This window comes from Anolis carolinensis, chromosome X (genome assembly GCF_035594765.1).
Source record: "Anolis carolinensis isolate JA03-04 chromosome X, rAnoCar3.1.pri, whole genome shotgun sequence".
NCBI lineage: Eukaryota > Metazoa > Chordata > Lepidosauria > Squamata > Dactyloidae > Anolis > Anolis carolinensis.
The window spans coordinates 7227800-7239709 of record NC_085847.1 but is presented as its reverse complement, the minus strand read 5'-3'; the positions used below and the strand labels follow the sequence as shown (position 1 = coordinate 7239709).

The 11910-nt window shown below is 46.2% G+C and overlaps 1 protein-coding gene across 1 annotated transcript; it reads left to right on the top strand.

The window, feature by feature from the left end:
- The first annotated feature begins 2475 nt into the window (after nt 1-2475).
- Nucleotides 2476-11454, top strand: LOC100559485 (phosphatidylethanolamine-binding protein 1). Its single transcript, XM_003226019.4, has 4 exons — nt 2476-3288; nt 8862-8971; nt 9758-9858; nt 11136-11454. The coding sequence occupies exons 1-4, from the start codon at nt 3154-3156 to the stop codon at nt 11363-11365; spliced, it is 576 nt and encodes a 191-aa protein (XP_003226067.1). The 5' UTR covers nt 2476-3153; the 3' UTR covers nt 11366-11454.
- The last annotated feature ends 456 nt before the right edge of the window (nt 11455-11910 follow it).

The following is an 11910-nucleotide window of genomic DNA, read 5'->3' as shown; positions in this document are numbered from 1 at the left end:
ACCCCACCCCCGGAGGCGGACAGGAGCCGCAGCGAGCCGCCCGCCAAGTCCTCCTCTGCCTCCCCCTCTCTTTCCTCCCAGCCAGGGCTCTCTCTCCTCACCTCCAGGGCGCCTCTGAGCACGTGCAGAGCGCCTCCACCACGAAAGACATTGAGGGAGGGAAGGGGAGAAGTCTCTGGAGTGCACCCCCCCCCCTCTCCAACTGGAGAAACTGAGTCTGGGTCTGCACTGCCCTCTAGCCTAGGATGGCATCATCCAGATTATCCAACGCAAAGCAGACAATATGGGTTTTAGGTGGCAGTGTGGATGAGGCAGGAGTCCCTCCCAGGCATTTGAACCTCTTGGAAGGCTGCAACCCACTGGGTTCCCAAAGGCCATCCAGTCCAACCCCCTTCTCCAGAGCAGGGAGATAATATTATCCTCCAGTTGGAAGGGACCCCCAAAGAGCACCCAGTCCAGCCCCCTTCTCCAGTGCAGGGAGACACCTGAGAGATGGCCACCCAGCATCAAGACCTCCACAGAAGGAGACTCCATCAACATCCTTGTTATGATGATGATGATGATTATTATTTTATTTTATGACACAGCAAACAAGATAGATATGCTGGATTTCGTATCACAAAATCACAAGTCAAACACTTCCCAAGTGTCTAGGACTGTGTGATGTATTTTCGGATGATGCGTGCAGATCCCAGCAGCGTGGCCTTTTGCAGTTGGCAGATCGTAATTTTGTCAATGTCTGTCATTTCCAAATGCCGGCTGAGATCTTTTGGCATGGCACCCAGTGTGCCCATCACCACCGGGACCACCTGCACTGGTTTCTGCCAGAGTCTTTGCAGTTCAATCTTGAGGTCCTGAGAGCGGCTGAGTTTTTCCTGTTGTTTTTCGTCACCCGGGATGGCGACATCCATGATCCAAACCTTTTTCTTTTCCACAACTGTGATGTCTGGTGTGTTGTGTTCCAGAACTTTGTCAGTCTGGATTCGGAAGTCCCACAGTCTCTTTGCGTGCTCATTTTCCAATACTTTTGCAGGTTTGTGATCCCACCAGTTCTTAACTGCAGGGAGGTGGTCCTTGAGGCATAAGTTCCAATGAATCCTTTGGGCCACATGGTTGTGCCTCTGTTTGTAGTCTGTCTGTGCGATTTTCTTACAGCAGCTGAGGAGATGATCAATGGTTTCGTCGGTTTCCTTGCACAGTCTGCATTTTGGGTCATTATTATTATTATTATTATTATTATTATTATTTATCAAATCCTCAAATTGTAAGTGACCTCAAAGGCCACCCAGTCCAACCCCCTTCTCCAGTGCAGGAAGACACCATCCAAGCCCTCCCGAGAGACGGCCATCCAGCCCCAAGGCCTCCACAGAAGGAGACTTCCTCAACACCATTGTTATTATCAAAGTCATTATTTTTATTCTTATAGAATCCTAGAGTTGGAAGAGATCCAGGGGGCCACCCAGTCCAACCCTCTTTTGCCAGGCAGGAGGACACCATCCAAGCCCTCCCGCCAGATGGCCATCTGCTGAAAACCTCCAGAACCTCTCCTTCACGTCAATAGAAAATTCATTGCGCCATCTGGTGGCCATGTGTGATCAGTGCAAGGAGGTTCCTTTCCCAGAACAAGGTCAGGCAGGCAAAAACTTTGTGGTTCTTTCCCTGGGGATTTTACTTACTGGTTTCCATTTGGTAGCCGGAACAATTGATCATCATTTAGCTATATTTTAGCACAAGGCTACCAACCCATTAATATATATATATATACAGACAGTTTTTAAATTTTTGTGTTTTAATCATGTTATTAAGTTTGCTATTTTACCTGTCTATGTTAATGTTTGTTTTTATAATTTGCACATTTGATGTATTTTATATTGTTACTGTTTTATCAGGGTTTGTCCCTTGTAAGCCGCCCCAAGTCCCTCCGGGGAGATGGAGGTCGGGTATAAATAAATTATTATTATTATTATTATTATTATTATTATTATTTTATTGTATGACACAGCAAATAGAATAGATATGCTGGATTTCGTATCACAAAATCACAAGTCAAACACTTCCCAAGTGTCTAGGACTGTGTGATGTCTTTTCAGATGATGTGCGCAGATCTCAGTAGGGTGGCCTTTTGCAGTTGGCAAATCATGATTTTGTCAATGTCTATTGTTTCCAAATGCCGGCTGAGATCTTTTGGCACGGCACCCAATGTGCCCATCACCACCGGGACCACCTGCACTGGTTTCTGCCAGAGTCTTTGAAGTTCAATCCGGAGGTCCTGAGAGCGGCTGAGTTTTTCCTGTTGTTTTTCGTCAATGCGACTGTCACCTGGGATGGCAACATCAATGATCCAAACCTTTTTCTTTTCCACAACTGTGATGTCTGGTGTGTTGTGTTCCAGAACTTTGCAATCTGGATTCGGAAGTCCCATAGTATCATTATTATTATTATTATTATTATTATTATTATTATTATTATTATTATTATTATATTATGACACAGCAAACAAGATAGATATGCTGGATTTCGTATCACAAAATCACAAGTCGAACACTTCCCAAGTGTCTAGGACTGTGTGATTTATTATTATTATTATTATTATTATTATTATTATTATGACACAGCAAACAAGATAGATATGCTGGATTTCATATCACAAAATCATAAGTTGAACACTTCCCAAGTGTCTAGGACTGTGTGATGTATTTTCGGATGATGCGTGCAGATCCCAGTAGGGTGGCCTTATTATTATTATTATTATTATTATTATTATTATTATTATTATTATTATTAAAGGATGAGTTTGAGATTGGAATCCAAGACCTGCTTGATGTTTACCCCAAGGGGAAAACATTGCACCGCTATGGAAATCCAAGAGTTACAAGGTGGAACTGAGCTGCCTCCATGGTTTAGAGGAGTCGGTTCCCAGCATTCTTCCATGGATGATGGTTTTTCTTCTCAGTGAACCTCATTCAGACTCCCCAAAGGGCTTCCAAAGGCTGCATCTCGAGCTGGCCCGAAGCAGGCGTTTCCCAAAGCTCTCCTCCTCCTCCTCCTCGTCTGTTGGGAGACGCCTCTCCTTGGCAGGATCCCAGCCCAGCCCTTGCTTGTCCCCATTCGGCTCCTTCACTCGCTTGGCTTCAGGTCTCTGCCTCGAAGGTGATGTCGCAGGAGCCGAGCGCTTGGGACGGGGCCCTGTGCCTCTCCGAAGCCGATGCCAAGCCTTCGCACCTCTTGCGCGTGGCTTATGGAGACGTGGTGCTGAAGGAGCTGGGCCAAGGCCTGAGCCCCACCCAGGTAAGGCCTCCACACTTGACACCTATTGCTACAAGGTGCTTTGGAGCACGGCTCTTGGGCGAGCAGGACAAGGGGGGATACTGGGTGCTGCGGTCGAAAAATCCAGCACTTGGCCTGGAACCATCCCTCTTTGGCCTTCCCTCTCTCTCCGTCTTCTGTGCCCATTTCGAATGCTTCATTTGTCTCTGTCAAGCATCCAAGGAAACAAATGTCACGCTCGCTTGCCTTGCACAGATTTGCTTGGCCAGCTCCTTTGCCGACCCTTTCTCATTCCCTCTTTCTCAGTCCCTTTTAGTTTCAGTCTCTTCTCTTTCTTCACATGTTGCTCATCCCCATCCCAGTTATTCAAGAAGTTTGATGCTGTCGTATGCTGTCCATTCCTGTACCGGTTTTACACTTTTTACCTTTGTCAACTTGATAAAGACACAGGGCCTATTCCCATCCCAATTTGCACTTCCAAGAATTTGCAGCACTTTATCAGTCACCTCGTGTTTACAATATTTATAGGGTGCACCTTACCCAGTCTACTTTTACAACCTCTCCGTTTTAATCCATGTTTTGATTAGCTCTTGTCATTTGTTTTTACTGGCTAATGTTTAAATTTTTATAATTGTGCATGTTTTTTTGTCTATTGTTGTGTTTTATATTGGTATTGTTTTTATTCGGGCTTGGCCCCATGTAAGCCGCCCTGAGTCCCCTTTGGGGAGATAGAGGCGGGGTATAAAAATAAAGTTATTATTATTCTATTATTATGATTTGTATGATTGGAGCCAAGGCCACACACGGATTAAAATAAAATCTGATAGAAACAAAACACGGGGAAAAAAATCAGCCAAGGTGTGCGCCTGTCGATGAATGCATGCCAAACCGGCACCATACAACGCACCGGCACAAACATCATGCCACAAAACAACTTCTCCAAGGCAGGAAGACACCACCTGAGCCTTCCCGACAGACAGCCATCCCGTCATCTTTGTGCCGGAGAGCCGCTTTGCGGTTGGCCAAAAGCAGCTCCAGTCCAAGTTCTTCCAAGAGTTAAAAATCTAAACGATTGCACATTCATAGGACGATCAACATCCACATATTTTGGACCGGCCCACTCCTTTAATCAGGACGAGATGTTTTGAAAAACCGGAAAACTTGGCAGGGAATGAATGTTGTCCAAAGAGCCGACATCTGCTCCTAATAGGAAACTTTGTGTGTTTGGAACTTGAATATATGCTTTGTTGGCTGGAGACAGACCAGCCTTTCTCATTCAGACATAACTCAGGGCAAAGTGGGAGAGGAAACAGACTGAGAAATGTGGCACTTGGAAGAAAATGCTTTCCATTATTATTATTATTATTATTATTATTATTATTATTATTATTATTATTATTATTATGACACAGCAAACAAGATAGATATGCTGGATTTCTTATCACAAAATCACAAGTCGAACACTTCCCAAGTATCTAGGACTGTGTGATGTATTTTCAGATGATGCGTGCAGATCCCAGCAGGGTGGCCTTTTGCAGTTGGCAGATGGTGATTTTGTCAATGTCTATTGTTTCCAAATGCCGGCTGAGATCTTTTGGCACGGCACCCAATGTGCCCATCACCACCGGGACCACCTGTACTGGTTTCTGCCAGAGTCTTTGAAGTTCAATCTTGAGGTCCTGATAGCGGCTGAGTTTTTCCTGTTGTTTTTCATCAATGCGACTGTCACCTGGGATGGCAACATCAATGATCCAAACCTTTTTTTCCCCCACAACTGTGATGTCTGGTGTGTTGTGTTCCAGAACTTTGTCAGTCTGGATTCGGAAGTCACATAGTATCTTTTATTTTATTTTATTATTTTATTGTATGACACAGCAAACAAGATAGATATGCTGGATTTCGTTTCACAAGTCGAACACTTCCCAAGTGTCTAATAATAATAATAATAATAATAATAATAATAATAATAATAATAATAATAATAATAATATAGTGTTAGGAAGGGGAACCCGAAAGGTCTTGTCCTGCATCCAGCCTATTCTCCTCTAAGGAATAATAATAATAATAATAATAATAATAATAATAATAATAATAATAATTAGAGTTAAGAAAGGAAACTTGAAAGCTCTCATCCTGCATCCAGCTTCCTCAAAAGATTGAACTTCAAAGACTCTGGCAGAAACAAGTGCAGGTGGTCCCAGTGGTGATCGGCACATTGGGTGCCGTGCCAAAAGATCTCAGCCGGCATTTGGAAACAATAGACATTGACAAAATCACGATCTGCCAACTGCAAAAGGCCACCCTACTGGGATCTGTGTGCATCATCCGAAAATACATCACACAGTCCTAGACACTTGGGAAGTGTTCGACTTGTGATTTTGTGATACGAAATCCAGCATATCTATCTTGTTTGCTGTGTCATAATAATAATAATAATAATAATAATAATAATAATAATAATTAGAGTTAAGAAGGGAAACTTGAAAGCTCCCATCCTGCATCCAGCCTATTCTTCCCTAATAACAACAACAACAACAACAACAACAACAACAACAACAGCAACAATATAGGGTTAGGAAGGGAAACCTGAATATTTTATTTTATTCTGAAAGTTGACATAAAATTCTGGAGAAAAGTCCTAGGGAACATTGCTCCAGCCAGCCAATCACAGGCCACCGAACGGTTCTCATTTGGATCTCGACGACAGCCATTGGTTGCTACAACGAAAGCGGCCCCTTTGGAACCCTTGTCCCAGCCAGCCAATCACAGTCAGCCAAATGGCCCTGCCTTGACTCTTGCCGGTGGTCTTGGTTGCTACAACGAAAGCGACCTCACAATCTGGCCTTGTGGGGCAATCCTTGGGGCCATTGTCCTCCCAGCCAATCAGGGTCTCCAAGGCCACCCTATATAAAGGCACTGCTGGTCTAGGCTGAGCAGCATTTGCAGGTGAATCAGCTCCTTAAGACATCCAAGCCATGGCTGCTGCCAAGAAAAGCAAGAAGATTGTTGCTTTGAGAAAGGGCCGTCAGGGAAGACGCCCCAACGCCCTCACCAGACGCGGGAAGACCTCCAGGCCCAAAAGGAAAGTCGTGGTGGTCAAGTTCCCCAAGAGAAACTACCTGTCCTCGTGCCCCCTGATGCCTTCCTTCTTCAACCGGAGGATGCGAGCCCACCGCTTTGTGGCAAAAAAGGGCAAGCACCCCACCAAGGTGGGACAGAACCAACGCAAGGTCACCTTGAGGTTGGCCAGTCGGGTGGTGTCCTCCAGGTCGGGGAACCGCAAGGCCTCCCTGAGGCTGGCCAGCCGGAAGGCCTCTTTGAGAGCCACCGCGGCCCGGAAGAAGTCCCTGAGAGTCACCCGGAAGGTGCCCATGAAAGGCAAGAAGAAGCTCCTGAGGCTGACCAAGCAGAAGGCAGCCCCACGGTCCCACAAAGCCAAGAAGAGCTGCAACTCCAGGTCCACCTGCCGCAATGCTCTCCAGGCCACCCTGAAAGAAGTGGCAAAGAAGAAGACGGCCAAGTGGGTCGTCACCGGGGCCAAGAGACGACGCCGGGGTGCCGGGAAGGACCATGAGGGCTCCAGCCAAGGGGGTCTCGCCAAAGACAGCCAAGGCCATGGCTCCTCCCTTGAGGCTTCTGGGCTAGCCCAGCCCACTGCAAATGGTTTCCCAAACGTCGCAAGCTAAAGAGGAAATCCCTCTCTCTTCTCTGAAAAAAATTAAAAATCCAGGCTGGAGGAACAACCCATTGAGAAGAGAGAGAAGGAAATGGACCCGAATCCCCCCTGCACCAGCCTGCTCAAAAGATCCGCCAGCCTTGAAGGAGGCCACCTGCACCCAACTTTCAAGCCTATTTCACCAAATGAGATTTTATCCAAGGCAGGAAGAGAACAAAGAATAGTAAGGACAGAGAACGGAAGAGCGATGGCTACCGCCCAGGTGTCGACACCATCCCCTTCCCTCAAGGATTCCACCTTGAAATTCTAATAAAAGCTGGATCTTTTGAAACCCATCCCTTGTGTCATGGCAGTGTTTCTTGAATTGTGCCTTAATTCATATATTTGGAAGGTGGAGGGTTCCTATTAAGTGTTTGATCCCAAACTGGGAATGGGTTGAAGGATTTTTGAGGAACTGGGGGGGGGGGATCGTGGGGAAAGACATCGCATGATGAAGAAGAAAGAAGCCCATGATGAAGACTTCAGTGAAGATGAAGCCAGCAATGAAGACTTTGGAAAGGCAGAGCCTACTAAGGATTGGTATTATGGGGGGAAGGACTGGGAAGACCAAGGATGACATCATAATGGGATCGATTGTGAGGACCAAGGTTGGCATTATGAAGGGTTTAACAGGGATGACCAAGATGGTGGTATAGTAGGGTTAACTGGGAGAACCAACCTACCGGATGCTCAAGAACTGAAGTAGAAGAACAACAAAGAATGAGTGGAAGAATAAAACATATTAATATAACATAACATGACATAATATATAAAAATTATTGATGAGAGTTGACATGTGGACCAACTAGAACAGAAGGCTTCAACTGGAACTCAATCATGGAATAAATGGGATTTAAGTGTTGGTTCACCATTCAACAATATCTTTGGATGGGATTGACCAACAGGATCCAGACTTTGAGGTGTTTAGTTTTTCCAAGTCTGGCTTGGTTCCTTCTGCCTTGTCCATGGTTCTAAATAGAGTTTCTCCCAACCTTTTCTTTGATGGGTTCCATCTTTCAAGAAGTCACCCAAAGCATGGAGATCCCATTGGATCCTCTCCAAAGGGAAAGCCATCGCGATGACGACGGTGGAGACGTCTGTTCATTCCGGATCAGAACTTGCCCAAATTTGGGCGTGAGTCACCCAAAGGTGCCCAATTGCTTTCCATGGCCGAGCAGGATACGGACCCTATTCCTCCAACGCTCACATGGCTAGAGCGCGCTGCTGCCTCATGATAAACATATCGAACAAACAAGACAACAGAAAAACAAGTCTCCGTTGCTCTGACAATGTGGGCTGCGGCACACATAAGCCGGCGCCGACCCAAATGTGTTCCCTCTTTGAGCGGGATGCTAAAAGCACTATCGTCAATCAGAAAAAAACGAAGATTTTAATTATCTGTTTGTGCGGCTGCGTAAACATTTAATTCCCCCTCATGTCTGAAGTACGCCTCCTGTTAATTGGAATCAATTTAAGCACACTTAAGGTTCATTTCTATATAAATACAACTTTTAGAATAATTGGACGGATAGGAGCAGGGCCTGTTTTTTTGTTTGGAACTAAATGTCTCCTTTGAAAGAGCAATTAATCCAATCGGACGAAGGAGGGGGTTGAGATGTCAATAATGATTAAGGGGTTTTTATTGGAAACCGAAATGGGACCACGGTGAGCCTTCGGTATCCATGGAGGCGCCAATCCCATTGTAGACAGGGGCATGGTATAAGATGGCAACATCAAGGCTTGCTTCAGTGAGTTTTTCTTTTTTTGAAAAAAAATATATTTTCAAGCTGTGGATGGATTTGGGGTTTGATTCACTGGAGTTAGGGATGAGGGTCTTCTCTATCCATGATGTGGATTTGCCAATGTTTTTATCTTGTAGGTCCAGAACTGCCCGACGTGCATTGACTGGACCGGATGTGACCCAAAGAAACTCTACACCCTGATTCTGACCGACTTGGATGTTCCCAGCCGGGAGAACCCCAAATCCAGGTGAGGGAGAGTCCAAGACTGAAGAACTTCCAGGAAACAATAAAGAGGAGACACATCTCCAAGGGCTTCTCTGCCATCTGGATGAGTGATGCATGTATCTGGAAACAAGCCCCAGGCCTACGTTTTGATAGACGCCTTTGGGAGCTGTATGGAACAAGTAGAAAATGATCACTGCCCAAAGGACAACACATAATTATGCAATCGTATCTATACAAAAAGTCATAATGTCAAACCTTTGGAAATCACTCATAGAAAAAGCCCCTACTGACCATTCGTACAAGTTAGCAGAAGGCATTTCTGCAGTTGAAAATCTCAGTCCTTTCTCTCAGTGGTTCCCAACCTTTGGTCCTCCAGTTGTTTTGGACTCCAACTGCCAGAAATTCCCGCCAACTTCCCGGCTATCAGGAATTGTGGGAGCTGACGCCCAAAATACCTAGAGGACCCAAGGTTGGGAACCATTGCTTTAGCTGGACCAAGAAAAGCCATCAAGATCATTATATAGTACAAAACACAATGGGGATGGATGGATAGGTGAATGGGACGGATTGATGTTTGGATGGATGAACAGATTCATGGATATGTGTCCATCAGTATGGATGGATAGATGGATGGGAGAGAAACAACTGGCTCTACCAACTGGATATGAGCTTCTTTGATAGGTGAGATAATATCTCCCATGGGCACTGAAAGTGTCTGCCAGGCCCTTGCAACCAATGGTCAATGGGCAAGATCTGCTTTGGATGTTGCATTGTGAGCACCAGGTGTTGACTTTTGCTTCTCCTTCAGAGAGTGGCACCATTTCCTGGTGACCAACATGAAAGGCTGCAACATGAGCAGTGGATGCGTCCTGACCGAGTACGTTGGCTCCGCACCAGGCAAGGGCACAGGTAGGTCGGCTCCCATGGGCCTGGGGGGAGTAACCACCGCAATCCTCGCTATGGCCTGCACCCACTTTCCAAAGCCAGGGCAGTAAGGTAGAGGAAACAACCGCCGGCAAACCTCAATGAGCAAAACTTCCACCAGTCATGATGGATTCAATAATGCCCAGTGATTCACAAGCGTTCGTGTTCCGAACCACGGTTTTGGTCACATCTCCGATAGCAACCCAGGTGCTCCTCTTCCTCAAAGGCAAGTAGAGACGAAGCCCAAACTCGGAATAATGCATTTTTTGCTTTTGGGTGGGTCGCTTTCTTCGCCTCGGAGATTAACAGAGCCTGCTAATCTGGCCTGCTCTTCAAACAATGCTCAGGGGAGCTCACGGGAGGGCCGGTTGTTGGAGCTTTCTTTCCACCTTGACAGGTTCTTGGCTTTTTCGTTTGGGAGAGATCATTTCTCCTCTTTGGGGGCGTTTCTTTCTGCTCAAAGTGCATGGTAGCCCTGGGAGACCAGCTCCAGAGATCAGGGAGACATGAAAGGGCTTCACATTTCAATTCAGATCAGGCTCATTCGCAATCTCAGAATCTATCTATCCAACTGAAGAGCTTGGGCTTTTGCCATCCTCTAATGAAACACAAGCTTCAGTTGGCTTCTCTTTTAAAACTCATGCCAGCTTGGCAACCTTGGCAATCCATTCGAGGCAAAAGTAGACACCTTGAACCGCCAGTGAAAACTGCCTCCATTCCCAGAGGTTTCACTACCATCACATTACACAAATATAGCACTATGATCCCAGTTGAAAAGCCATTGCTGTGTGCTATGGGATCCTCGAGCTTGTAGTTTGGTGACCCAACTCAAGTTCTCTGGCTGAGATTTCTAATTGAAGGACAGACCCCAGGATTCCACAGGACAGCACCACGACAATTCTCAAGTGGAATCATAGTGCTGTAACTGTGAAGTGCGGTGCTCACTGCAGCGGTGGACAGTCGAAGGTGACTGCCGCCCCCGCCAAGCCAAACAGGAGTGGCTTTTTGGCCTCAGGGTCACCTCCCTGTTGGATCCAGGGCCATGAACTCTCTAAACCTGTCCTTCCCTTCAGGCTTGAATGCCCCTTTTGTGGGGCGGGATTAAGTTCAACAAACAGCTGCGGATTACTGTGATGAAAAGCACACACCCAAGACCTGTGCTGTGGATGAACTTTGGTCCCGAATCTTTGGGGATTTGTCTCCAGTCTGAGCAAGATCAGCCCGTAGTTTGACTCCGTGCCTTCTGTTTTTGCCCACTGCAGGACTTCACCGCTACGTCTGGTTGGTCTATGAGCAGCCGCAGCCCCTCACCTGCGACGAAGCCATTCTGGATAGTGTCACCGCCGCCGGGCGCGAACATTTCCAGGCCTCGGCTTTCCGCAAGAAGTACAAGCTGGGGGCTCCGGTGGCAGGGAACTGCTACCTGGCCGAGTGGGACAGCACCGTGCCCAAGATCTACAAGCAAATGAATGTCAAAGAGGATGACGCATGATCCTGGTCTGGGGAAAGCCTGGCATCACAGTTTGGAAGAGTCTGATGGAGGAATGGAATAAAACACATTGAATAAAGAGCCAAAACGTTCCTGTTTACATCTTTGCAGTCCGGTAGCCATTGTATATTTTGGTTCCAATACTGCTATGGCTCAATATTGTGGAACCACAGGAGTTTTAGTGACAAGGCCTTTTCACCTTCTCTGCCAAAGAGCACTGGGGCCTCACCAAACTATGGATCCTACAATTCCGTAACATCGAGTCGATGGTGTTAAACTGCATTCATTTGCCAGTGTAGATGCACTTTTAGACAGGCAGAACTAGGCTTCAACTACACAAACAGCTCAATTATGAACAATGCAATTTGCTTTCAACATCGAGACAGGTTGAGTATTCCTTTTTCAGAAATCCAAATCCAAAATGGTCCACCTGGGTAGCTGCAATGGCGAGACCTTGGCTTGCTGATAGTTCAGGATACACACATTTTGTTTCATGTAGGACATTATTAGAAATTTGGCCTATAAAATAACCTTCAGGCTACGTATAT

Bases quoted from the DNA above. Each gene is read 5' to 3' on its own strand.
- LOC100559485 (XM_003226019.4), top strand. From the start codon at position 3,154: ATGTCGCAGGAGCCGAGCGCTTGGGACGGGGCCCTGTGCCTCTCCGAA. The intron at 3,289-8,861 runs GTAAGGCCTCCA...TTTATCTTGTAG, and splicing joins AAGGCCTGAGCCCCACCCAG to GTCCAGAACTGCCCGACGTG. The intron at 8,972-9,757 runs GTGAGGGAGAGT...CTTCTCCTTCAG, and splicing joins CGGGAGAACCCCAAATCCAG to AGAGTGGCACCATTTCCTGG.